Raw genomic sequence first — 26,255 nt, forward strand, 5'->3', positions numbered from 1 at the left:
AGTGGTTGGCGTTAGGAAGGGCATCCAGCTGTAGAAACACTGCCAGATCAGACTGGGCCTGGCGCAGCCTACTGGCTCCCCAGACCCCAGTTGAACCGTCCAACCCATGCTAGCATGGAAAACGGACGTTAAACGATGATGATGATGGTCAAATGGTCATCCACGGTCAAGACTCAAGAATCTCATTCAGGTAATAAAAAAAACTTATGCCAGGTTTATTTTTATCAAATGACTTTTACTAAAACGGTATTAATTATTCTTGCCATTTTGTCAGTTTTATTTTAAACAGAGATGAAACAAAAGAAATGAAAGGGTAGCCTTTCACCAATCCCTGATTAAGAAAGATTCTGTAAATGTTGCTGGCCAAACACTCAATGTGACCCTTAACACAAAGAGAGACAGATGGTTAAAGTGAGAGGTGAATTGGCCTGGTACCACATAAAAAGCACCCACTACACACTAAATTAGCCGGCATTAGAAAGGGCATCCAGCTGTTGGAACCATTCTAAAAGAGACAATTGGAGTTTAACAAAGTCAACATGTTTAATAATTACAAATGTTTTTACATTAAGAATATTACTTACTGACCTAGGGATTTTAGTAAAGTCAACATTTTTAATAATTACAAATATTTTTACACTAAGGATTTTCTTAATTGGAGCCTTTAGCAAAATCAACATTTTTAATTATCAGGAATATTAAACTGTTAAAAGTCCAGTTCCTTTTGGAATTATTTTATTTTATTCACATTAATTGCATCAGTTTTATTTTGTTTAGGTGAAATTCTATTTTTTAGAGTAATTTGAAGACAATCTTTGAATGAGATCAGATTGAAGAGGATAAAATAGCAGTGAGAAGAATATTTCTGGAGAGGATCGGAAGATTTCGGGAAGGAAAATGGTTTTTGGATGAAATAACTACTTAAACATGGAGTAAAAATTTGAATGTGTGAAATGAGGCTTATTTTAATGAGAAAACAAGGAGTAAACCTGAGATAAATGTGAACCTGATGATGTCTTACCATAATATGGAGGAGGAGGAGGCTGCTGAGCTGAATTTGTAGATGTCTGGGGAATTGGGGCAGAAGCTGTCACTGGAAGCCCGGCACTACCACCAGGAACTACTGGAGCTGTTCCCGGGGGAGGAGAAGGGTCACCTAGTCGACCTGCTGAAAGGAGGAGCAACACAAACATACGAATAATGAACAATTATCAAGAGAAGAAACAAACGAACACAAGACATCTTGAAGACAAAAAAAAAATAAAATCTGATGGCTTTTGTAAAGATATTCTGTGGAGGAGAATCCTGTGAGTGAAAAGAACAGGCACGTTGGTTTGGTGCCTCACAGAAATGGTTGAGTTAACCACAGAGAATTTATTTAACAGAGTCAGGATTATTAAGATGAAAACTAAGTTTATACAGAAATCTCATAACCAAGGAAACATATTGGGGAAGCAACAGTTTAAGAAAAAAAAGGGGGTTTCAGTTTAATTTGCAAAATAAAGTCTGTCAAATTTTGGTATTGGATGATCAGTGAAGGAATCAGCAAAATCTTTACAATGCTTTTAGGAAATGGATTCATACAAGGAAAAAAAGTGAAAGGCTTGGGAAGAAGGTGCTGGCCAACGAAAACTTTACTAACAACAACAACAACAACAACAGCTGAAGACATGCAAAACAAAGGGGGTGAAGCTGGTCTGAATTTGGGGGAATTTTAAATATTTGTGGAGAAATAAAATCTACATTTACACAATCTTCTTAAAGAAGACTGTTATCATCCATAAATTAAAAATTAATAAATACTGAAGACTAAGTTATTGTAGCATATGTATACACACACATACGCGTGTGTGTGTGTGTGTACATTAAAATATGGAAAACAAGAAAGTGTAGAAAATAGATCATCTGGAAACCAGATAATGATTACAGAAAAAAAAAACATTTGAAATTCCAGCCATAATTAAAAAATTGAAATTAAAGTTAAACTCTTTTCCTTTGACATTTTTACAATAAACTATTCTCATTAAACATAGAGTACTGTACTTTGTACTTTGGAGTAAAGAAGCTCCAGAAAAATATTCAGACATTAATTTCAGAATTGAGCAAAATTGAACAAGAATATGAAACGTTGGCACAAGGCCAGAAATGGTAAAAGGCATTTTGCCTGGCATATTACTGGTTCTGCTAGCTCATCGCCTAACATCAAATATTGACATACACCCATTAATGATGCTACTAACTAGCACAAAAAAATCAAAATAATCAGCAAAACAAATTAATTTTTTTTATTTCTTTTCATAAAATTTTTTAAATTACGGAGATGTACTTGCATATCAAGCGACCTGATCTGAGATTTTGTGCTGGAATGAAAAGAATTGTAGCGTGGAAGGTGTTTATAAGCCATTTAAAAACACAAAAACCGTTAGATTCACTTCAACAGCACGGAATTTTGAAAGTGATCTCAAAGCGACAAAAATATTTTAGCAAATTAAATTTAAATGTTGAAGTGACTAACGATTTTTAAGAGTTTTAGTCTTGGGTTTAATTGTTTGTATCTTCTTTAGCAGATAATTTTAAAAACCACAAAGAACTCACTACAGCTTTTAAACTCCAACTTTTACCAGATTAGGTTTTCTTGATTCCCATGGGTCATGTTGGATGTGCGTTTTGTTACATCCTCATAAAAAATGGCTTTCATTACAAAGAATTTCAAGTTGGTGTCATAAATTGAGGAGTCGAAACTTATGTACTGACTCTACTTAATTAAAGGGTTAACAATGAAAGACTAATTTGTTTCCTACTCCCTAATTACTTCTTAGAAGCCCAAGGCAGTGAGCTGGCAGAAACGTTAGCACATCGGGCAAAATGCTTAACAGTATTTCGTCTTCCGCTACATTCTGAGTTCAAATTCTGCCGAGGTCGACTTTGCCTTTCATCCTTTCGGGTGTTGATTAAATAAGTACCAGTTACGCACTGGGTCGATGTAATCGACTTCATCTGTTTGTCTGTCCTTGTTTGTCCCCTCTGTGTTTAGCCCCTTGTGAGCAGTAAAGAAATAAGAAGCCCAATTTGTTGATGGCAATTAAGTAATGCTCATGATCCCAGAAGTCAGCAGGTTCTAATCATAAACGCTTTGTACAAATATTAATCAAGCCGATTACTTTCAATCTGCCAAAACTGTGGAACCAGTTCCATAGAATTCAAGATTTTTAGTTCATTCAACCATTCAGCTTTTACCTTTCTCGTGGGTTGAATAATTAACGAGCACTTAATGCTTTCTTTTAGCAAAAATAATTTTTAAATCTCGTTTTTAGTTTTGTATTTAAATGGAAAATCACTAATTAGAACATTCAATGAGTGTCGTTAAACGAAAAAAATCTATGATTAAATTCGTTTCTTTTTTTCCATTTGGATCCAAATGCCTTACAAGCTATCAAACTTTTATATAATTAATATCAGCAATTACCAAATAATTATTTTTTGGAATCTCAGAGGAACAACAACAACAAAAATACAGTTTTATAAATCTGAATTTTCAGGAGGAAGCTGTCAGAGAATGTCATGTTTTTTGTATCAACTGAGATGGGTTAATGGGGGTGTTCCCCCGCAACAGAGTGTTGTCAGCTGCTGGGTAGATGGGTGGATATAGGTTTAACTCTTTAGCATTCGGGTTAGTCAAATGTAATTACCTTCAGAAGACATTGTAGTGTAGGTGTGAAAGACCAGATCTAGCTGGTTTAAATGCCAAAAAGGTTAAACTTTTAATAAAGGAAACAAAACCCCTAACACTGATGGGACAACCTCGAGGAGCAACCACTTTTGGCATTCAGTTCTTTCGGCTACAGTGAGTAATTTACACCAATTGGCAGGCTGCAGGGGTCAATTCTCACCGAGGAAGGCAACAGGAGTTTTTGAGATTGGTTTATATATGTACACCAATTGGTGTGTGTGCATGCACGCATGTGTGCACATGCACCAAAAATGGTCCCCGTGATGATGTAATGAGAGAATCCAGATGAAAGGAGCAAGGACGGGTGATTTTGGAATTGAAGTGTTTAGTTGAGCTCAGTGTCATCAGCATCTTGTCAACTTATGGATGGAGAGCGAGAGAGAGAGAAAGAAGTGAGAAGAGAGAGAGAGAGAGGAGAGAGAGAGCTTGTTTAATATAGATTGGCCGACAGCTGAATCATTTACCTGGTGGAATAACCTCATTAGTGGGCTGAATAGATTGGGGGGCTGACGGCACAGGTGCAAGACTAACATTAGGTGGAGGCGGCCGTGGTGGTGGTGGGGTCTTTTTCGTAGTGGCGGTGGTGGCGGTGATGGTGGGGTCTGTCGTGCAGTCTGCAAAAGAAACAGAATTCACAACCAATGACAAACAACATAGATGCTAATTGATGATGGAACATGTGGTTACATCTCTCACAACCAAAGCAGTCAGCATGGAAGCAGGGATTTATGTTTTATAACAGATTTTGCAGAAACACTAAAACTGATTCCAAGGGTCTTTTTGTCCGGCATCTAAACTCAGTCATTTGTCTTTAGTCGTTGAGCAGTTTGTAAATCACAATACTGAGAAGATCAAATTGACTGAGAATTTGAGTTTCAACAAGTCCAATCTGGATTGGACAACATTATTTACATTTAACGGATATTTGTCCTCATCTTGTTTGTAAACACATTTCAGCTGATATACCCTCCAGCCTTCAACAGGTGTCTTGGCGGAAATTTCAAACCTGGGTTCTCATTCCTAAGGTATTTTTCAATATTATTATTATTATTATTATTCAGGTCACTGACAGGAATCGAATTCAGAATCTTGGGGTTAATAGCCCACACTCTTAACCATTACACTACATGCCGGTGGACGTAGTGGTTAACAGCGCAGGCTACTAACCCCAAGATTCAGAGTTTGATTCCAGGCAGTGACCTGAATAACAACAATATTGAAAAATACCTTAGGAATGAGAACCCAGGTTCGAAATTTCCCCAATACACCTGATGAAAGCTGGAGGGTATATCAGCCGAAACGCTGTGTTAATAATAAACAAGATGAGGACAAATATCCATCAAATGTAAATATTCCAAAATAAATTTAAATTGAATTGTTATAAGAATTCTAGTTAAGTTTTATTCATGTGAACACATGACCGAGCAGATTAGATGAGGGTACACATCACTGGTCACAATGCACTTTGCATCGTTTTAGTCTTCGAATGACATTCCCCCTTCCCCTGATCAAAGGGGGGGGGGGACTGGAACAATGTGAAATGAAGCGTTCGACTCAAGACCCCATGCTGCTCAGGCCAGGAATTGAACCCACAAGGATCTGGCAATCATGAGTGGCAACACCCTAACCACTGGGCCTCACACTTTCAGTTTTTAAGTTTGATTTTGCAATGAAAAGACAAATTCGAATTTGTTAATGTGTTCCATGTAAGAAGTTGAATGGCTTCAAGAATTTACCATTGTTTCTTCTTCTGTTAATTCCATCATCAAAAAGCAGTGACATAGACAACATTTACTTACATGCAGAGAATAGAAAACAATGTCCAAAAATTAAGTACAAGACTTTGAAGTCTGTGATCCTTGGGGGAGGGGGGACTCAACCCATTTTTCAGAGCTGGAATATTTTTTTGATTTAATTTTATTTTTGGACTTTGAGTTTTTTATTCTAAATCAAATACTATAATTACTATATTCTACAAAAGTTTCATTCCTAATAAAGAGAGGGGGGCAGACATTCAAGGGGGGAGACTGTACAGATACAATTACCAGAACGTGGTTTTCCTTGCAGCACAAAGAACAATACAAGAAGTGTATTAAACATGAGAGAAAGAGAATGAAAATAACAAGAGACACCTGAAGTTGCCTTATATTTTGGGGATACCGTAAACTTACCACTGAATAAATCAGATTTGGTCGACAAAAAGATTGGCAGTGGAGAGGCGAAAATAGAACAATGGGAGACAACCCGATGGCTCCCTGATAGGAAATATTTTTATTGTACAAAATCATTTGAACATCTAAATTTATGGATTTTTTTTCTATTTTAAACTTTAGGCACTTTGGAGTAAGCAGATTAGATTAGATCCTGGAAACCTCGTGCCCAATAGACGATTAAAGATCAAAATGATTGGAAAATATACTGTAAGATTTATCTTCATCATATAGAACAGATTAATCATTTTGACGCTAAGACAGCTTTACCCAGCCAAGAATTTAATTGGCAAATGTCAATAACCAAACTAAAACAGAATAGTTGTTGTATCATGAGAATTTCAGCAGAGATCTCATTGGAACATTGAGTCTGTGAAAACACAGGATTTCACTAAGTAAACAATGGAGTTTACGAGACATCTTGAGAGATGCAAATATTTAAGAACATTTTTTTTTTTACCCCACTTCAATTTTCTGAAATGTTTTACTATGGAGAAAAAAACATCAGTTTCATTTTGTCAGGCAGAAAAGTTTGGCCAGTCTTTCCAAGGAAACCATTAGATTTTTTTTTTCTCCCCCATTTTGAGCAATTACCGTGGGAAGAAATCATTATGTGAAACACAAAGAGAAAAAAAAGGGAGAACTCATTTTCTATGCTGTTGTTTAAACAAAATTTTAATAATTTTTATATTTTGTTGAATTTACCTGTAATTAGATTTACTCTGAGATAAAATTATGCAATAGAGGTTAAGAACCCTTTGTTAAATTGTATTCCAAAATATCAACATGTTAAATAAAATAAATTAGGAGTTGTTTTAAGAAACCCGTCTAAATTCATAATTATTTTAGAATTTAATTGCAACACATATTTTGGTTAGAAATAAAGGAACAAAAAATAGTTAAGAAACTTAACCAAGCAAAAATGGTCCATCACTACTTACTTTGTTGGTATTTTGGAGTTTGAGGCGGTTGCTGTGAAGGTTGGTTTACAATTTCTTTAGAAAGATCCCCTAATAACTCTTCCTTCTCAGTTTTACGAGCAAAACAGAAATCAGAGATTTTGTTTTGAAGTTTTAATAATAAACGTGTAAGATCGTTATAAAACTGAAATTAACAAAAACATTGGAGTCAGTGAAAAAGAAAACGATTGATTCTTTTATAAATGACTAAATATTTAATTCTAAATTCAGAGGCTACCGTTTCTATTTGCAACGTACCGTAGTGCCTTCTTGAAGGTTATCCATCAATTCAATGTACATATCGAAACCAGCTGCCAAGTCTTTGAGCATGGCTTCTCTTTGGGCACCAGATTGGTTTGAAGCTTTAGCATTAGAGAATTCAGTGTTTGAAGTCTAAAAAGAAGAAGAAAATTATTTTAAAACATGCAAAAAAAATTCAAGAAGGTTCAACCCTTTCATTACCATATTTCTGTTGAGATGCTCCAAGTTTCTTTCAATTAATTTTAAATATAACAAAGAATTTAGCAAAATAGTCATCATGAAGCTAGTGTTAGGAACATAAATTGTGACTAAGGTTTGGTGGAACATTTTAATTCAGAACTTATGAAAACAAGACATTTGTACTACAGAGCCAGAGGTGGTTTCAGCCGGGTTGGTATCGAAAGGGTTAAAAGGTAATTTAACATGAAAATATATACAAGAGCAAAGGTCAAAGGGTGTCAAAATAATGTAAAGGAAAATATAATAACCTGAATCTTATTCAAAAGAGCCTTTTGTCGGTTGATGCTGTCAGAAACTTGTTCTCTAAGAGGACCAAAAATCCTGTTCAGCTCTGGCATGGAGATGGCCTCTTCATTAATTAAACCATCCTGAGCCATTGCATTCAAAAATTTACTACCTAAACAAAAAAAAAAAAATGCAAAAATGAAATCAAAAACAGATTTAGAAATTCATCAAAAGTGATTGAAGTCAATAGCCCAGTTTTGGGAATTTTAAAGAGATTGGGGAGGAGGGGGATAAGAAAAAGAAAATAGTTGAACTAATTGCACCACTTACTAATATCAAACGTAGCATCTTTAATTTCTCTCTCAATTACTTCCCGTTCAGCTTTTATGGTTTCAACTTGCTCCATAAGTTTGCGTAATTCCTGCACAACATTGCTGTCTTGTAAGGCAGCCGTGGGATTAGCAGAAGGCAATGAAGATTTGATTTCTTTCTGAAAAAGTAAACCAGACAAATAAATAACTAAAAAAAATTTTAAATAAAAAAATATTATCTCCTGGACAGATTAGAATAATTTCCCAGATTTATATGATAAATGTTCAGCAGAATTTTTCACTTTTATTGTTCCTTCGTGTTAACAGGAATATTTTATATTGCTCATTTCACTAATGAAGTTACGCTATATTGGTTTTTAGTAAAAGATATTGATAGAAAATCATACAGGGATCAGAATGTAGTCAGAATTATTTCTACAGTATTTTAAATAGAATTTATTCCAAATTTAGTGCTAAAAATTATACAAGAACTGATAAAATTGAAGAACTGGTGTTTTTACAGTAAGACACCTATTCATCTTTTATCTTTAATCTCTCAACTGGAACAAAACCAACAACCTCAATATTATTCCCAAACTCCAAGTTGAGGGGGGTGGGTTTGCCTTTTGTCTTGATGAACTGTTGTTTATGGTGCCATGTAAAAAGCACCTTGTACACTCCACAAAGGGGCTGGCATTAGGAAGGGTATCCCGCTGTAGAAACCATGCCAAAACCAACAATGGAACCTGCTACAGCTCCTGTCAAACTATCTAATCCATTGCCAGCAAAACAACAGACATTAAATGATGTTTCTGTGTGTCTGTCACACTCTAACCTTTCATCACATTACAGAAGACCACCTCCTCCAAAGCCCTCTCCCCTCTCAAAAGAATTTTTTTTTGTCTTGTAATTTACTCAGTGACCCTGTCAGTGCAGGTGCCACTTAAAAAGCACCCAATCCACACTATAAGGTGGTTGGTGATCGGAAAGGAATCCAGCTGTAAAAACCTTGCCAAGACTGACCTCGCCTGTGCTTGTGCCACATAAAAAGCACCAAGTCCACTCTGCTGAATGGTTGGTGTTAGGAAGGGCATCCAGCTGTAAAAGTCCTGACAAAACAGTTACAGAAGTCTGGTGCAGGCTTCTGCCTGGCTGGCTCCTGTCAAACCGTTCCACCCATGCCAGCATGGAAGGTGGACATTAAACGATGATGATCTAAAAATTCCACTTTGAATCTTAAGAGAGAGAAAGCTAACAAGATTTGAAGAATTCAGCAAAAACTTACTTCTTGTTTGGAAAGTAACAATATAGCTTCTTTGTGTTTGTTGTATTTTTCCTGTACAATCTTATCAGCTTGGATAGCAGTGTTCAGAATCTGTTCGTATTTTGAGGCTTCGATTTTCATTGTTTCCGTCAGCTGACCCGAAGCAGTACGGGTCCACTTCCCTTTGAACTGCTCCCGAAGTTGAGAGTCAGATTTCGCTTCTTCCTCAAGCATTCTGGTCGACTAAAAACAAATTGAAAATAAGAATAGAAACAGAAGAAAAAAAAAAAACTATTGCTATGGTACAATTTCATTATAAACACAAATTCAACTGATACATAGTATAATGCTTTTGGCACAGTGGCAATTTCAGGAAACTCGTTAAACTCACCTCATTTAGAATTTCTCGGTTCCGTCCCAATAACTCTGGCAAGTCTTGCATCATTTTATTGAGGCTTTCTACTCCACCGTCCCTTTTCAATTGCTGAGCCTTTTCCAGTAAAGAAGTCGGGATACTGTCACCAGAGAGATCTTCAATGGCAGCAGGAAGATTTAGAGAAGCAAGCACACTGAAACAAACAAACGGAAAGGTTGTTGAAATCGAACCGAATCAAATCGTACGGAGGAAGAGAGAGAGAAAGAGAGATACCAGGTTACTTTAGGAATAAGAGTGAATACATCATCATTTAACGTCCGCTTTCCATGCCAGCATGGGTTGGACGGTTCAACTGGGGTCTGGGAAGCCAGAAGGCTGCACCAGGCCCAGTTTGATCTGGCAATGTTTCTACGGCTGGATGCCCTTCCTAATGCCAACCACTCGGTGAGTGTAGTGGGTGCTTTTTACGTGCCACCGGCACGGGGGCCAGGCAAGACTGGCAACGGCCACGAACGGAAGGTGCTTTTTACGTGCCACCACATTTAACCATCTTTATAATTGGCCTAATTACTAGAACAGATTAGGTAAGATTAGAGAGACACATGCAAGTTCAATTCAATCTAAGGTCAATAAAGTGAAAAAGTAACAATGGTCAACATAACCTGTCATTTAATCAATACACACAAAAAGAGTATTAAGTACAAATTAAATGTTATTAATATTTGCTTAAGGTTCGTTAAAACCAATGTTTTGTGAATAAGATTTCGTGAAGTTCATGTTATATTGGTCAGTTCGGAATGGTTAAAGGAGCTCTCTAAATTAGGAGATCATCATCATCATCGTTTAGCGTCCGCTTTCCATGCTAGCATGGGTTGGACGGTTCAACTGGGGTCTGGGAAGCTAGAAGGCTGCACCAGGCCCAGTTTGATCTGGCAATGTTTCTATGGCTGAATGCCCTTCCTAACGCCAACCACTCCGTGAGTGTAGTGGGTGCTTTTTACGTGCTACTGGCACAGGTGCCAGACGAGTCTGGCAAACGGCCACGATCGGATGGTGCTTTTTATGTGCCAGGCGAGGCTGGCAACAGCCACGATTCGGATGGTGCTTTTTACGTGCCACCGGCACGGGGGCCAGGCGAGGTTGGCAAAAAACATAAAATGGCAACTTCTCTCAATTATCCGAGTAAATGTGTGATGATATTAGTTTAAGAAGCTGATAAACACAGTTGAGATAAACTTAATATTTCTCCATGAATATAAATGATAAGTAAAGAGACAAATATGTTGTTATCCTTATAATTGGCACCATGAATGGCATGGTTTTCATGGCTAGATATCCTGAGCCAACATTGGAGCCTGATGTGGCCATATATAGCTGACAGGATGCTGTCAAACCAGCCATGAATATGACAGCCTCTAAGCATCCCCAGTCTGGGACCCCTATCTTCAATCTCCTGGTAACTGTTCAGAAACGTGCAGGGATCTACCATACTCTGAAGGACTTGCTTCCTTAGCCATGGACACAAAGCCCCGACTGACTTTGCATACCTCCACAACATTATCCACCATCTTTCCAACAACAACCCTGGGTAGCTTTCGGAATTCCATGTCTAACACTTGTGGATACGCTTACAAAATAAATAAATTAAAAAAAAAGAACAACATAGCACCCATGACTTCCAGGAGCATTTTTTTCACGCTCAGAAAGCATGAAACTATCCACTCAAGTTGCTGGCTGTCAGGACAATGCAGTCTTCATTGATTTCTGAAATCCACCAACCGTACATACACCTGGTGAGTCCCCCCCTCCCCGTAACATACATACACCTGGTGAGCCCCCCCCCCTCCTTTCTTCTTTAACAACTCATTCACTGTTCACTCCTTGTGCACTATTTTATGCACCTTTGGTTACTTTTTCAGAGGGGTTGTAGTGCACCTGACCACCGTTAGCTTCTTATATACATTTTATACATATTAAAACTCCAGAATTAACTGAAGTGGATGACTAGTTTTCCCAGCACTCATTATCAGATCAATTCATTAAGATAAAAAGCAGCATAATTAAAACAGGTTTCTTGTCACTAGTGTTCATTATTATGTAAATCAAAGTGGTATGTAATTACTAAAAACCTATTAAATTCTTTGTTCGGCTGAATTTACTTTTCAGCTTTTACCTGGAAATGTTTTGTCAAACCCCCCCCATACAACCCATCTTCAGCACCACCTCCATCCCACCATTCACTGAAGGCCCCTCCACCATCCCTCACTTATCTACCATACACCCCTCCCAACCACTCCAGTTTCCCATCTCCCCTTTCCCTCTTATGGAACGTCCCCTTTGCCCCCTCTCTACATCACTTATATTCCTCCTCCCACTCTCCCACCTTCCATTTCTCTGTCTCAGTTCCACCTTTCTATCCCTGCTGGGGTACCCCCCTCTCGAGTATCTCCTCCATAGTAAGACCCCTATCTCTATCCCTCTGTTTATTAATCTATCAACTGGCACAAAACCACCTCCTTCAGCCCCCACCCCCACTCCAGAGGTCTTCATCTCTCTTGAGTTACTCGGCAATTCCACTCCTGTTGGTGCCATGTAAGAACCACTGATGCTGCTACCACATAAAACACACCACCCAGTTCACTCTGTAAAGTGGTTGGTATCAGGAGGAGTTTCCAGCTCTAAGAACCATGCCAAAACAGACCCTGGAACCTGGTGCAGCTCTCTGGCTCATCAGGTTCTGTCAAGCCATCCAGTCCACGTAGTATAGAAAATGGCTGTTTGATGATGATGATGATGAGGGTGATGGAAAAAGAAGTGTCTCTATACTCACCTATTCAGTAACAGAGTAGCTTCCTTCAAACGGCCAGTTTCTTGATTAATAATTTGATTTTTGCGATTATCAAATGCAACAATTCCATCGTGAACAGGAAGGGGAAACAGTTTTTGAAACAGATCTAAAATGGAAAAAGAATAGAAGAGATTACCTTTTGAAAACCAAATTCACTCACAAATAATTATTGAGTTATCAGCAATCAATACTGCCATGTAATAAGAGAGTTCAATACATGAGTATTGATCAAAATGGAAAAAGGATCTTGTTGTTGTTGTCATGTGAGGGACAGTCTATTAATGATCTTCAGGCCCCTGGCAGTTGACAACTCGGATATGGCACCTTAGGCCTAGCTTATCCCCTAAGAGGTGGGTATCTAACCCCTGTTACCTGTATAGACTGCAAACCACCCCATTTATCAGGCAACTTCAGTTGTATCCCAACACCATCAAAATGGTTACTTCCATGTAAGGAATGCTGCTGCTGCTGTTAATGTGAACTCCAACCAACCATGACTGAACGACTGACTGGCGCCAACATCCCACCTCACCAATGTGGGGTACCAATATACTATACTACAGTCCACCATCTAAAAGCGTTGGAGACAAGCATCCTACCAACATCCTGTCCAAACACGTGGACCCTAAAGTAAAGAAAAAAGCCGGTGTCACTTTCATAGCATTAACACTAGGTGACCTAAGCTGACTAAACACTAAGAAGTCTGGAATTTCTTTCAAACTCTCCACTCTACCAACAAACCTCTGATGAGACAGGAGTGTCTTTTGCATCCATGAAGTCTTATGTGGAGCACACACACACACACACACACACACACACAGGGTAAATAAAAATAAAAACAGGAAAAACAACACAAGTCAATTAAACATACACAGTGAATATATTAAATTGATGCTCAGTGGAAGTTTTAGATGAAAAAATAGGAGCAGAAATGACATTTCAAGCATGGCTCTTTCTTCATCAGAAGCAGGAAGAAAAGAAGGAAAAGGCAGAGTCCATAGAAACACACACACACACACACACACACATTATGAGTCAGTCTAAACTGTTGACTTACCAACAAATTTTGAACTCATTGTTGCAGGTAGCGGAGTCGGTTTTGCAACCGGAGCTTTTCCAATGGGAGGTAAAGATTTTGAATCAGGGATCTTCTCGTGATAAATAAAATCATTGTCTTTTACAGCCAATTCTAGAGCACGTACAACCTTATTGTGTTCCGTACGGAAACAGAAAGTACCGCTTCCTCGAGTCGAGGAAGCTTTCATTAATTCATCAGCATGCTAGGAAAAAAGAAAAGAAAAGTGGGACCAGTTCAATATTTCACACACTTCCACAGAGATCAAAGCAAGACAAAACATCTGAATGCACGGAGATGAATAAATATGCACAACATTTTGACAAAGTAAATCTGTATGCTGATGGGTTAAAAGCCATGGGAACTGGTTCCGAGGAGAACTATGCAAGGAATGCTGCACAGAGGAATGGAGTTGAGCTCTGGGAAATCTGTTGACTGTTGGCAACCAGAGGAAAGACAAGAACTCATCTGAGACAGGAGGAACAAGGATCGTAGAAGAATATGTTGTCATGATAGGTGCAGGTGTGGCAAGAAGTTTGCTTCTCAACCACATGGTTCTGGGTTCAACCTCACTGCGTGTGACCTTGGGAAAGTGTATTCAACTATAGCTTCAGACAGACCAAAGCCTCGTGAGTAGATTCGGTAGGTAGAAACTGAAAGAAGCCTCTCTCTGTATGTCACTGTGCTCCACTACTACTCGACAACAGGTGATGTGTTTACATCCCTGTAACTTAGTGGTTCAGCAAAAGATACCAACAGAATAAGTACCAAGCTTTAAAAACCAAAAATAAGGTTTTGGGGTCGATTTTCTCAACTAAAATTCTTCAAGGTGCTGCCCCAGCATGGCCACTGTCTAATGACTGAAAAGAGTAAAAGATAAAAGATCATCATTTTTATGTCCACCTTTTCATGCTTGCACGGGTAAAATGGAATTCCCCGATGCAGATTTTCTACCACTGGATGCCTTTCCTGTTGCCAACCTTCATCATCATTTAGCTTCTGCTTTCCATGCTGGCATGGGTTGGACGGACACACAAAAATGTGCCCTGAGAGAAAAGCTGGGCATAAGAAGCATCAGATGTAGTGTGCAAGAGAGACGACTACGCTGGTATGGTCATATGATGCATATGGACAAGGACAACTGCATGAAGAAGTGCCAATCTCTAATGGTTGAGGGAACTTGTGGAAGACGTAGGCCCAGGAAGACATGGGACGAGGTAGTGAAGCAGGATCTTTAAACATTGGGCCTCACAGAGGTGATGACAGGTAACTGGAGACCTTTGGCAATATGTTGTGCTTGAGAAGACCCGTGAAGCCAAATGAAATTTTAGCCGTGGCCAATGCCAGTGTCACTTTACTGGCACCCATACCAGTAGCATGTAAAAACCATCCTTCAAACGTTGGGCCTCAGAGGCAGTTATAGTTATGGCCGATGCTGATGTCACGTAACTGGCACTTGTGTTGGTGGGATGTAAGAAGCACCCACTACACTATTGGAGTGGTTGGCATCAGGACAGGCATCCAGCCACAGAAATCTTGCCAAATTGGATTGGAACTTGGGGCAGCTTACCAGTTTTCAGTGAAACCATCTAACCCATGCCAGCATGGAAAAACTATGTTAAATGATGAAGATAAACAAAAGTGAAATGCAATCCTGCAGATTTCTCCAGGCAAACCCACAAAATTGGTCTGGCAAAAAAGAAGAAAAAAAACCTTAATCTTGTTGACCTAAATGTCAATTACTTACTTGCAATCGGGCAATTTCTTCCCCATAGCTCTTCTTCTTTTGAGCCACAATGCTCTGGTGGTATTCAGCCAATGCATGAAACGCCGCCTGTTTCATAACGGTAGCAGGAATCCAATCCTAGTTCAGTTAAAAAAACAAAGTCTCGTTAAGTTTTCCTAATTCCCAAAATTTTATTCGGTTCAGCAGATGTATAGATATGAAAATACTTTAGATGGCATTCTTCCAATAGGAGTCCCATTTACATCACGTGTATTTGTTTACATTTGAAGATCGTCACTTTCTGTAAAATTTAAATTTTTTTTATATATGTGGGGTTAGGGTCAGGGGTAGAGGGAAGGGTATCTTTTCAAGTCGGCGTAAAAGCCAGACAGAGCACGAAGTTCGTTTTAAGTTGGCATTCCGTTTGTGTGTGTGTGTATAAATGTATTTGTTTCTCCCCCAAATCCATACTCTCTTTTACTTGTTTCAGTCATTTGACTGCGGCCATGCTGGAGCACTGCCTTTAGTCGAGCAAATCGACCCCGGGACTTATTCTTTGTAAGCCCAGTACTTATTCTATCGGTCTCTTTTGCCGAACCGCTAAGTGATGGCGACGTAAACACACCAGCATCGGTTGTCAAGCAATGCTAGGGGGACAAACACAGACACACAAACATACATATATATATATACGACAGGCTTCTTTCAGTTTCCGTCTACCAAATCCACTCACAAGGCATTGGTTGGCCCGGGGCTATAGCAGAAGACACTTGCCCAAGGTGCCACGCAGTGGGACTGAACCCGGAACCATGTGGTTGGTTAGCAAGCTACTTACCACACAGCCACTCCTGCGCCATATGTAAAAAAATAAAAAAATTTTTACGGAAACCAAAGATCTTCTTCAGAAATGTAACTTAACCCGCGTGGGTTTTAAAAGTGACAGTTATGTTACTAGTAACGAATAATTGCTTTTTAGATTATGACTGACTGATGTGAAGGTGCATGGCCCAGTGGTTAAGATGCTGCACTAACAATTGTTAGATTGTGGGTTCAGTTCCCAGACCAAACAGAGCATTGTGCTCTTGAATAAAAGATTTCATTATAGTTTGCTCCAGTCCCTTCAGCTGTAAACAGGTGACCCCTGCAAAGGACCAGCCTCCCTCCCTCCCTCCCCACAACCAGGGGGTGGTGTTGGCCTGCTTGCCAGGTGATATCATTCAAAGCTAAGACAATGCAAAGCGCATTGTGACCAGCGATGCCTAACAGCATCCGATAGTTTGGTTGATTACATGATCCCGTGATAACAGACTGAGCTATTCAGAAATACAGAATCATTTTACAAGTCATCTTTCCAAGCTATTTCACAGTGTTTTATACGGAAACTTACCCTCGGCCACAATTCTCGAATGGACGGGAGTTGTAAAAGCTTCATCGCATCAGCATAAAGATCAGAAGATTGTAAAGCAAGTTTAGCAACCATGCCGTCATTCATATTCTCTGGTTGAAGAAAGAAAAAAAGAAAGACATTGAAACAAAAATTTAATGTTGGTATTTAACCCATTAAGTCCCAGATACTTAAATTTCTGAATATTACTTAAATTTTTTACGATGATTGAAAACAGGTTAAAATGAAAAAAATTATTATTAAAACTCCTTTACTTCAAGTAGAAATGAAAATACTCAGTGTCCTATTTATAGGACACTGAGACAATGTGATTATAGCTTATTCAATGTTCTCATTTAGTGTCCTATTTATAGGACAGTGGAATTCAAGGGGTTAGCAGTTGCATTTTCTTTCAAAATCAGATTCATTACAAACTGTAAGTTTCTGCATTCAACTCACCAGATGTCGCTTTCCTGTAGAAAGCCTCTTGAGCCTGTGCTAACATGAGAGCACTTATAGCAGCTAATGTTTCTGGGTTCAAGTCAGGAGTAGGTTCTTGTTGAGTGTGGGACAATACGATGTCTTTCAAGTGTCCAAATATACCAGCTGATTGCTAACAACAGAAATTAGTAATAATTAATAATGACACAAGCAGTATTTGTACCAAAAGGCTGTGACCCAATGCCCGAATAGACACTGAGATTTTATACACACAAAAACATATATATATATATATATATATCACTGTTATCTCTAACTGCAGATATCTACCACTGACAAGGCTAAGGAAGGTCGAAATCATGTGATCTGATAATTCCGGTGGCAGTAGCAGACAATTATCTCCTGCTAATGATAGAAACACAAGTGCTTATATGCACCAAAAGTACACAAGAGGTTCCCTCAGAATAAATAATGCAGTATTTTGTGTTCCAACACAACATCCACTTTTAAGTGGAGATAAATATTACTGTTCGGAGATTAGTGATATCTAATAAGTTAAACCATTGTAATATACAGTAATACTGAAGTAACATACAATATTGTAGTAAAATATAAAGCTTTGGAGTTCAAACCTTAGGCAAGTTGTCATTCACAAATATAATCATTATCTCCTCCCCCTCTAATATACCCATCCATGATGTTTTCATGTGAATCTCCTTACTACAACAAACTGCCTATCACTATCTTTCCTCCATTACTCCTCCAATCATCCAGTTTCTCTCCTCCTCCTTTTATCCTCTTGTCCTGGTTTTCTTGTTCTTCTCTATTTCATTCACCCTCCGGGTCACATTGCTTTGAACAAACAGATAACAGAGAGGACTCTTACAGTGTTGCAGGAGACAAGGTAACCTCTCTGATACTGGTGCCACAATGGAATACACCAAGTCATAAGTACACTCACAACAAAGTGAGTGGCAAATAAATGGACATCAAGTGAAGAAGATTCTTTCGACATTGCGAATCTCTCAAGTACCAGTGCCATCATAAAATATTCCCAGTAAATTCTACAAAAAGTTTGCTTCCTGTAGTAGAAGTCCTGCCAAAAATACAAGTGAAATGTAGTTTGAGACCAGTTGAGGGGGTGGAACTCTGTGACAAAACATGGAAAGCAGGTGTAAAATGATTGGAAATGTATCTAAAATCTATCCATCTCTAACGGTGAGTTACCACTTTTATAACAGGCTGAGATTATCTTATTTATATGGTGATTATTCACCAAAGTAGAATTTGTAATCCACATCGGTTGGTTACCAATTTCAGTTTATAACATGTTTGAACTTGGAAAAGATAATAAATACATTTTTTTTTTTTTTTTGAGTGGGAATCTACGGTGATAAACCCGTCACTTATAACTTAATTATAAGTATTATTGCTACACATAAATCCTAACTCAGGCTGCGTAAAAAATTATATACACCAAGACACTGAAACATGCATATATGTTGAAGATAAATAAAACACGCTCTTTTTCACCGCTATAAAAACAGTTTCATAGTTACAGGAATAAATCTCATTTACAGGTTGAAGAAAATGGAGAAAGAGAAAGTATTTACTAAATTAGTTTATTTAGGCACATTTAATATTTACAGTACATCTTAGAAATCAAAGAAAATTGTCGTAGAGAGTTATGACATCAAATTTATACTAGCTAATTCTTCCATACTAAGCTACTAGAGTTTTACACAACAATTCAAAATAGCCTTGTAGCAAACCACGAAACACGGTTGTAATTCCTCCTCAGTAAGAGACATGGCATAACAATAGCCAATATCTCAAAGGAGTGAGTGTTGTGGAGTCAGGTGACAACCAATGATCACTGATTAATTTCCCCAAAAATCAGGGTTTTTATAACTGCTCAAACCTGAATTCTAAGAACCTTATTTCATGAAAGATTTCTCTTTGACGAAAGTTTAGAATTCAAATATTGGCAGTAATTTTAACCAACGGGAAACTAACAATTGTACCTATTCAGGCTAAAAGACCATTACGTCATATTACCACCAATAAAAGTTTATTATTATGACTTGAGTCGTTACACATGGAAACAAAAGAGGAGTTTAGAAAATTAATTAAATACGTCTTCAGTTTTATTTTGTTCAAACAAATGATCTTACTTGAAATAATTTGACTGAAAGTTTCAGTCCTTCATCAGTGTCGTGATTCTGAGAGGCAGCAATTTGACTTTGTAAGGCAGCAATGTTGAACAACATGCATACTTTCTCATACATTCCAGAAACAACACCTAAAAATAAAAAATAAATAAATAAATAAAAGACTCTTTGACCAGAATAATTCAAACAAACACATAATTGTTAATACGAAGCAATGGTTGTGGCTTAGCTCAGGTGTGCCCTCACTGGGAATCCAGAATTACGTTATTCAGTGTTCCTTTCAAGATAACATGTAATTTGAGGGTAATTTGGCTGCTATTTCTAGCAAGACAATCGTCCATGTATAGGTTGCCTTGCTGGCTTTAAACCAGGGTATTACTGTTGTTACATTGCTATGGAATTACACTTATCTGGTTAATGCTTTAAGATCACCCAAAGCTTCCAGCCCTCTGAGGTATATTTGGACCCTAAGCCTACACGGACGGCTACCCCAGAATTGAAGGCTTCGTCATCTTACTCCTGCTAAAAAGGTATACGTATTGATAGATCACAAGGTTTGTCCAAATCCTGGACTGACGTAAAAGCTTAAGGAACCCTGCTCATAATTTAAAGTTTACTTTAAAATCCCAAGGAAGCCCTTAGAAACGAAGACATTCCCATACCTCAAGTCATGTGGCATGGCAAGAAGTTTGCTTCCCAACCACATGGTTCTGGGTTCAGTCCCACTGCATCACACCATGGGCAAAGTGTTTTCTACTATAGCCTTGGGCCAACCAAAGCTTTGAGTGAATTTGGCAGATGGGAACTGAAAGTAGCAGATCGTGAGTGTGAGTGTATCCCCTGCCACCACTCGATAACCGGTGTTGGTGTGTTTACATCCCTGTAACTTTGTGGTTTGGCAAAAGAGACCAATAAAGTGCCAGGGTTATAAATAAATCCTGGCATTGATTCACTCTTCTGAAGGCAGTACCCCAGCATGGCCACAGTCTAAAGACTGAAACAAATGCAAAGTAACGGCATGCCATACAACCTGTGACACACCCTGTTGAGATTGTAGTAACAATTTCCCTGCAACTGTCCCCACGTGCAAAGGGAGGCATTTGAAATGTCCTTGTGAATGCTGGATTAAGAGATTAGCAATGGAATTTAATTACTTACCAAGTGTTCTCCGTCCTGAAAAAAAAGATTCTTTATCAAAAGCATCTTTCCACTTGAATAGAATTCTAATCTGAAAGAAAAAAAAAAGAAAAAACATTTATGGATTATCTTCATTTTTTAGGAATTTCCAGTTTAATTTCTTTATAAAAGAAAAAGGCAAACAATGCAACATATATACAGAAATACATAATTTATACAATAAATTCAAGCTACCATGGCAACCAGCAGAATTTCTTCTAAGTTTGAAAGCCGAGTCAATGGAGAGGAGTTACAATTCAATGAAATCTCCAAGAAGTTAAAATGTACAAATATGATTTCCAAGAGGCTAAAAAGCATCAGCAGGAAAGTACCCGGGAGTCATGACCTGGATGTAGCCTGCACCCCTTAAACGGTAAGTTAAGGGCCAAAACACTTGCTTGAGGGAATTTTGTTACCACTAATTTTTAAGTGAAATGGTGAAGAACAGGAGGTGAATTTATCTCTGGTTCAACTCCTAAAGAAGGTCATCCAGTTCCAGCAAAGAGAAGGTTAGTCATTTACACTGATCCCAAGTACATGACTGGTACTTTGACTATCAACCCTCAAATGTTTGAAAAACAAAATTGTGCCCAAGCAATTTCTGGTCCTTGAGCCAGAAGAAACGTGCAGCATTTTGTTCATTGTGCTGCCAATTCACACCATTTTATGAAGTCATTACAAATGGCTATTTTTTAAAGATGATTTAACTGAAGTTTGATGCCACTAAAAGTTTATCCATTCATTCACTTCATCCTAATTTGTTGAAGGCAGAGAGAACCCTGGTAGAAATTAGCAGCAAAAATTACAACAGAGAAAGGAAATTTGAGGAAATTAAACAAATCGCCAAACAACAGCCAATACAGAAGAAATTCACTCGAAAGTAATCTGTAAAAGTAATGAGTTATTTGGATTGTAAAGTAAGCCTCAAACTCTAGACATTAAATAACAAAAATGTGAACCTGGACAAAACAACAGAAGAAAAGTAACATTTTAGATTTCAGAAAAAAACATAGGGGAAGTGAATTGTAAAGATTTGAGGCAGCCTTTCGATAAAAAATAGAAGTCAATTAAAAGAGGAAGAACTAGACTGGAAGTTGACTCAAGCAGAAGGAAATAAAACAGTTTAATGAGACAAAGGTATGGTGATGATGATGATGAAGCCAAAACTGTGAAGTTGTAATTGACACACAGGCAGTTTGGAATTTCCCATTTGTTATAAATAAGCACCAAAACTGATCTATTTTAAGTGGCTGGGGGTAGACTTTTAATGTCAACAAAATAAAGGAATAAGAAAGATTTGGCCAAGCAGAACTCAACCAGATACACTAATAGTTTCTCAACTAGGGTTCATATGACCCTTTTGGGGTCCAACTGGGATTTTCTTGTTAAATTGGTTAATCTTCCACAATGCACAAAATATTAAAATTTTTTTAATACAATTCCTAATAATAATTAATTAATAAAAATAGATGGGTTTTTTTTAACACCAAATGCTTATGAGAGTCCAGTAGAATGTAACAGGAATGGGGGGGGGGGTCATAAGTAAAAACTAGTTCAGAATCACTAATCCAAATCCAGACTAATCCAAACGAGAAATCAATCCCAACTGTAAATACTATGGAATTCAGACAGTTTCTATTCGATGCCAGTGTTTTGATTTTGTCCCCTTATTCCCAGACTCAAAGAGTTAAAAAATTTTTTTAGCTAAAATATAGCTTGAAGCAGTAAATATCCGGGGAAATGGTGGCAAAATATTAACACTGACATTCTAACAATTCTGGAAAAGCCAAATGCTATCATTACTGTTTGTACTCGTCTGACACACCCTTTCGCCTCCTTCACCGACTTCTGAGCAATCGTCAAATAGGACATGAAAATAAAAACAAAAACTCTTTACGGAAATTGCCGAAATCTGAGACTACCATCGAAACATTGCCAAAATAAATGCATTGAGTTCTACATGAGATAATGTTAGCAGTGAGCAGAGTCTATTTCTAATATTCTTTACAATACGATCTAAACACACACGTCAAAATGGCAAATGACACGAAGAAATGACCCTTTCATTTTTTGAAGCCTAAATATTCAATAAAATTTCAAAATATTCTGCCAGGAATGCTAACTAAATCCCTAACCCTAAATCCCTAACCCTAAATCTCCATTATTACCACCACCACCACCACCACCACCCACAAGTTACCAGGGGAACTATTTGACAGTTCAGATCACGAAATATCATCAACGTTTAATAAACGTTATTTGACAGGAAATGTTATATAGACACACTTCAACTATAAACATCATATATACACACTTTGACTAGAAATTGTTATATATATATATACACACACACTTATATATACAGCCTCCTCCCTCTTCAACTATCAATTGCCATAAAAACAAAACACCGCACAATTTCCAGCTGACCCAGAGGAGGCCTACTTTTCACTCCATCTTCTGTTGGTGCCAGTACTAAACATTATGCCTACTCTCTCTCTCTCTCACACACACACACTACTCTATACGATGCCATTTTAAAAAAAAACGAAACAAACTGAACAGGGTTAATGTAATTTATAATTTTAACACGGTTTAATAACATCTGGATATAGAGAAAGACTTAAAGAAAAAAAACCCTCGCAGCCTTTTCGATAACGAATTATTGCAATAAAAAAATATATTGAGTCTTTATAGATATTCAGAAAAGGAAGAAGCGATATTTTAAAACTATTGAAACGTTTGAAAAGAAGGTTAAATTGTGACGAATGAGAAGGAAATATGTTGTTAAAACTGTTTATATTAGAAATTAATTAATTATAAATAGTTCTGTTATTAGATATAAATGTAGACAGTTAATGAAGACTCGCTAAAAAAAGAACAAACACAAAATGTGAAACGAAAATGCGTTCAGCAGAGGAGAGTATAAAATCTGGGATAGTTGTTTTGTAAATACTACAAGACCTGCCATTAGTTGGGTTGGTGGGGGGTGGTCATTGCCAGAGAACCAAAGACTGATGTCGTCGCTATTTCAGCAACCAACTGTGGAACCACCAAATTTTATCTAAACATGCCTTCTGTCAATTCTCACAATATTATCATTCAAAACAAAAGACCTTTTATGGGAAAATTTTATTTAAAAACATTTTTTTTTCTCTTTTAAATAACAAGCAGCCTTGATAAAGATTAAAATCAAATATTTATGACTCTCCTCAAAATGTTACATTTCCTCATACGTGACCAATAATTATAATTAACTTGCTAATTATACAAAATAAGTCCTTTTAACCCTTTCATTACCATATTTCTGTTGAAATCGACAGACTTTGTTTCAGATAATTTTGAAAATAATTTCATGAAATAACATATTTAAGCAGGTGTCCGAAACACAAGTTTGGTGGAAGATTTTAATTTAAATCCCTTCAAAACAGTTGATTTAATATCTGACCCAAGGGCGGCGTCAGGCAGGGTGGGATCAGAATGATACGTTTAAATGAATAACAGATCTGTTAACTAAAACTAGGCAATCTTTCGATATTGGTATACAACGTCATTCACCCCACGCATACCTTCCCATCATGACATGAAGAGACTAGGCTGAAAAACAGGGTAAATGACGCTGTCCCCTCGCACCGACACACTGTAGACCAATAGCGAAGGAACGCCTTAGTTACACTATGTCTCAGACAGGGTCAGTCGTCGACCAAATACAGCTTTATATATATATATATATATATAATATATATATATATATATATATATATATATATACAGTAGCAAGACTGAATTATGTGGAAATTTTAGTTTTTTAAACGCATTTATAGTTTTCATAAATGCCTAATTTCTTTTGAACTTGTTACTCCCCTCCCGAAGATGGTGTTAAATCTAGAAAGATGAAAGTAATGGTGAAGATGCCGACTTCAAAAAGAACATATTTGGAAAGTATATCGTTCGTTAGTCACCCCTCATCACCGTTTCCACTTTCACGGTTGCTGTCCCACACAATTAAGAAAATAAGTTTCCCCTTTCCATCGTCACTTATTTAAATTAATGAAAAAGTGCAGAAAGAATGGAACAAAATCAAAGACAGGGTAATATTATTCTGAAATAGTATGGCACACGTTGATAATTCTAACAAAATGTTAATGTCGCATCCTTATTTCCCCCCCCCCCGTGTGGTAGCATCTCCTCCATTCAGCCGTCGGACGTCAGTATTTAAACACACACATCCATCCTCTCATCACAACAGATGGTGATGGAGCTTGTGTGTTGATGTGTGCATAGCTAAACAGACACGCACGACTCATCCTCCTCACCTGGTATACATCTATTTTTATCCCATTAAAGACAATTGTATTTAGGGCTTTGATTTTGTTCCATAGCTAAAACAGAGACGAAAGAAGAGAAGAAAAATGGCACAGTACCTGGTTTTCTGAAATTGGTAGCTTGTTTTCAATGGCAACAAGTTGGTCGTAGTATCTACGAGAAGAGAAAGAGAACAACTATTCCAACAAAAACGTAATTAAAAAAAATATTTACGGAAAAAAATGCACTTCAAATTATTTGTTGTGGCCAATTTTGTAAGAGTTTAGTTAAATCAACCCGTTTATATTACTGGTATCAGCATTTACTATAAAATATGTAAGCATACTTTGTGGTGCGAGGAGCTTCGAGTTCTTGGACACACACAAAATAACTGCTTGCTCCAATTTGTGAAAACATTTTAATGATAAAACAAATGTTTGTAGGATGACGTGCAACCCAACAACCTCAGCAAAATTTGTTATTGAAATGTTGAAGATTTTTCTGTTATACAACTGTCAGAGGAAAGCAAAATATACTTCATTTCAGACAGACAGGTCTTGTGTCAATATCAAAGTTATGAAGGTAAGGGAAAGGAGAAGCGAACCTTTCATAAACCAATTCCAAATTGCTGGAGTTAAGATCGGAATTAATTGAACATGAATCATTACAAGTTCCTGACAGTTCTTGGAGAAGTTTTATCTCTTAAACATCATCATCATCGTCTAACGTCCGCTTTCCGTGCTAGCACGGGTTAGACGGTTCGACCGGAGTCTGGGAAGCCAGGAGGCTGCACCAGGCTCCAGTCTGATCTGGCAGTGTTTCTACAGCTGATGCCCTTCCTAACGAATACCAAAAATTCTATAACCAAATTTCAGAACTCGCTTTCGGTCGGTAAGTAAAGTTTCTCCGAAATGTTTCGTGTTTATATACAGCAGATAACAAGCTGAAAACGTGAATGAACCAAAGAGAAACCACGATCCATAATCAATAAAACGAAACAAGATTATTTTTAATATTATAAGAAAATGGGTTAACAAGTTTCTCGCGCACCTTCCTGGCTATCCAAATCCCGCTACACCTTAATTGCATTGTGTCCCTACAGAAATATTAATAATTTTACTATAAAACACTGGTGATTAAGTGTCGCTTCGCACCTCCATGGTTTCGGGTTTCAGTTCCAATGAAGTCTCCTAAGTGAAATTAGGTAAACAAACTATGGGACCCCATCAAGAAATTCGCCGCTGTTTTGGGGTGAAAATCCGGTTTTAAGCCCCTTCAATGGAATCTATTCTACAGCCAACATTCTGGTATGGTTCCCTTCCATCTGTGAAAACACTACCCCCACCTCACAGCCTTTTCTTCACTAAATCACGTAAAAAGTTATTAAAAACACACACTTTGGCCAAGTTGCCTCCATAAATCTAAACTTTATCCAGTTCCGCTAATCCGGTGCCATTGCGACGTGGGTAGCGCCGGATCCATCATTGAAATAATAGAACCCGGTCGTTAAACACGTTGACTAATGTTTCAACAACTTTTAAACGTCTGCTCCCATC

At 37.7% G+C, this 26,255-nt stretch overlaps 1 protein-coding gene across 9 annotated transcripts in view; it reads right to left on the reverse strand.

The window, feature by feature from the left end:
• Positions 1-26,255, reverse strand: part of LOC115212760 (programmed cell death 6-interacting protein) — a 54,336-nt gene that overhangs the window by 16,752 nt on the left and 11,329 nt on the right. For 2 of the 9 annotated variants that reach the window (XM_029781425.2, XM_029781426.2), the window contains exons 2-17: positions 24,819-24,873; positions 20,380-20,449; positions 19,225-19,352; positions 17,069-17,222; positions 16,613-16,722; positions 15,247-15,363; positions 13,482-13,704; positions 12,407-12,530; positions 9,592-9,769; positions 9,222-9,443; positions 7,956-8,115; positions 7,649-7,797; positions 7,158-7,292; positions 6,882-7,044; positions 4,195-4,344; positions 1,022-1,168 (exon numbers count right to left, since the gene is read on the reverse strand). In XM_029781425.2, the coding sequence (XP_029637285.1) occupies positions 1,022-1,168; positions 4,195-4,344; positions 6,882-7,044; positions 7,158-7,292; positions 7,649-7,797; positions 7,956-8,115; positions 9,222-9,443; positions 9,592-9,769; positions 12,407-12,530; positions 13,482-13,704; positions 15,247-15,363; positions 16,613-16,722; positions 17,069-17,222; positions 19,225-19,352; positions 20,380-20,449; positions 24,819-24,873 (2,285 nt within the window). Of the gene's footprint in view, positions 1-1,021; positions 1,169-4,169; positions 4,345-5,775; positions 5,791-6,881; positions 7,045-7,157; positions 7,293-7,648; positions 7,798-7,955; positions 8,116-9,221; positions 9,444-9,591; positions 9,770-12,406; positions 12,531-13,481; positions 13,705-15,246; positions 15,364-16,612; positions 16,723-17,068; positions 17,223-19,224; positions 19,353-20,379; positions 20,450-24,818; positions 24,874-26,255 lie in introns of all 9 variants that reach the window. The other 7 variants (XM_029781428.2, XM_029781427.2, XM_036503554.1 and 4 more) reach the window with 7 other exon arrangements.

The sequence above is a fragment of the Octopus sinensis genome, linkage group LG6 (genome assembly GCF_006345805.1).
Source record: "Octopus sinensis linkage group LG6, ASM634580v1, whole genome shotgun sequence".
NCBI lineage: Eukaryota > Metazoa > Mollusca > Cephalopoda > Octopoda > Octopodidae > Octopus > Octopus sinensis.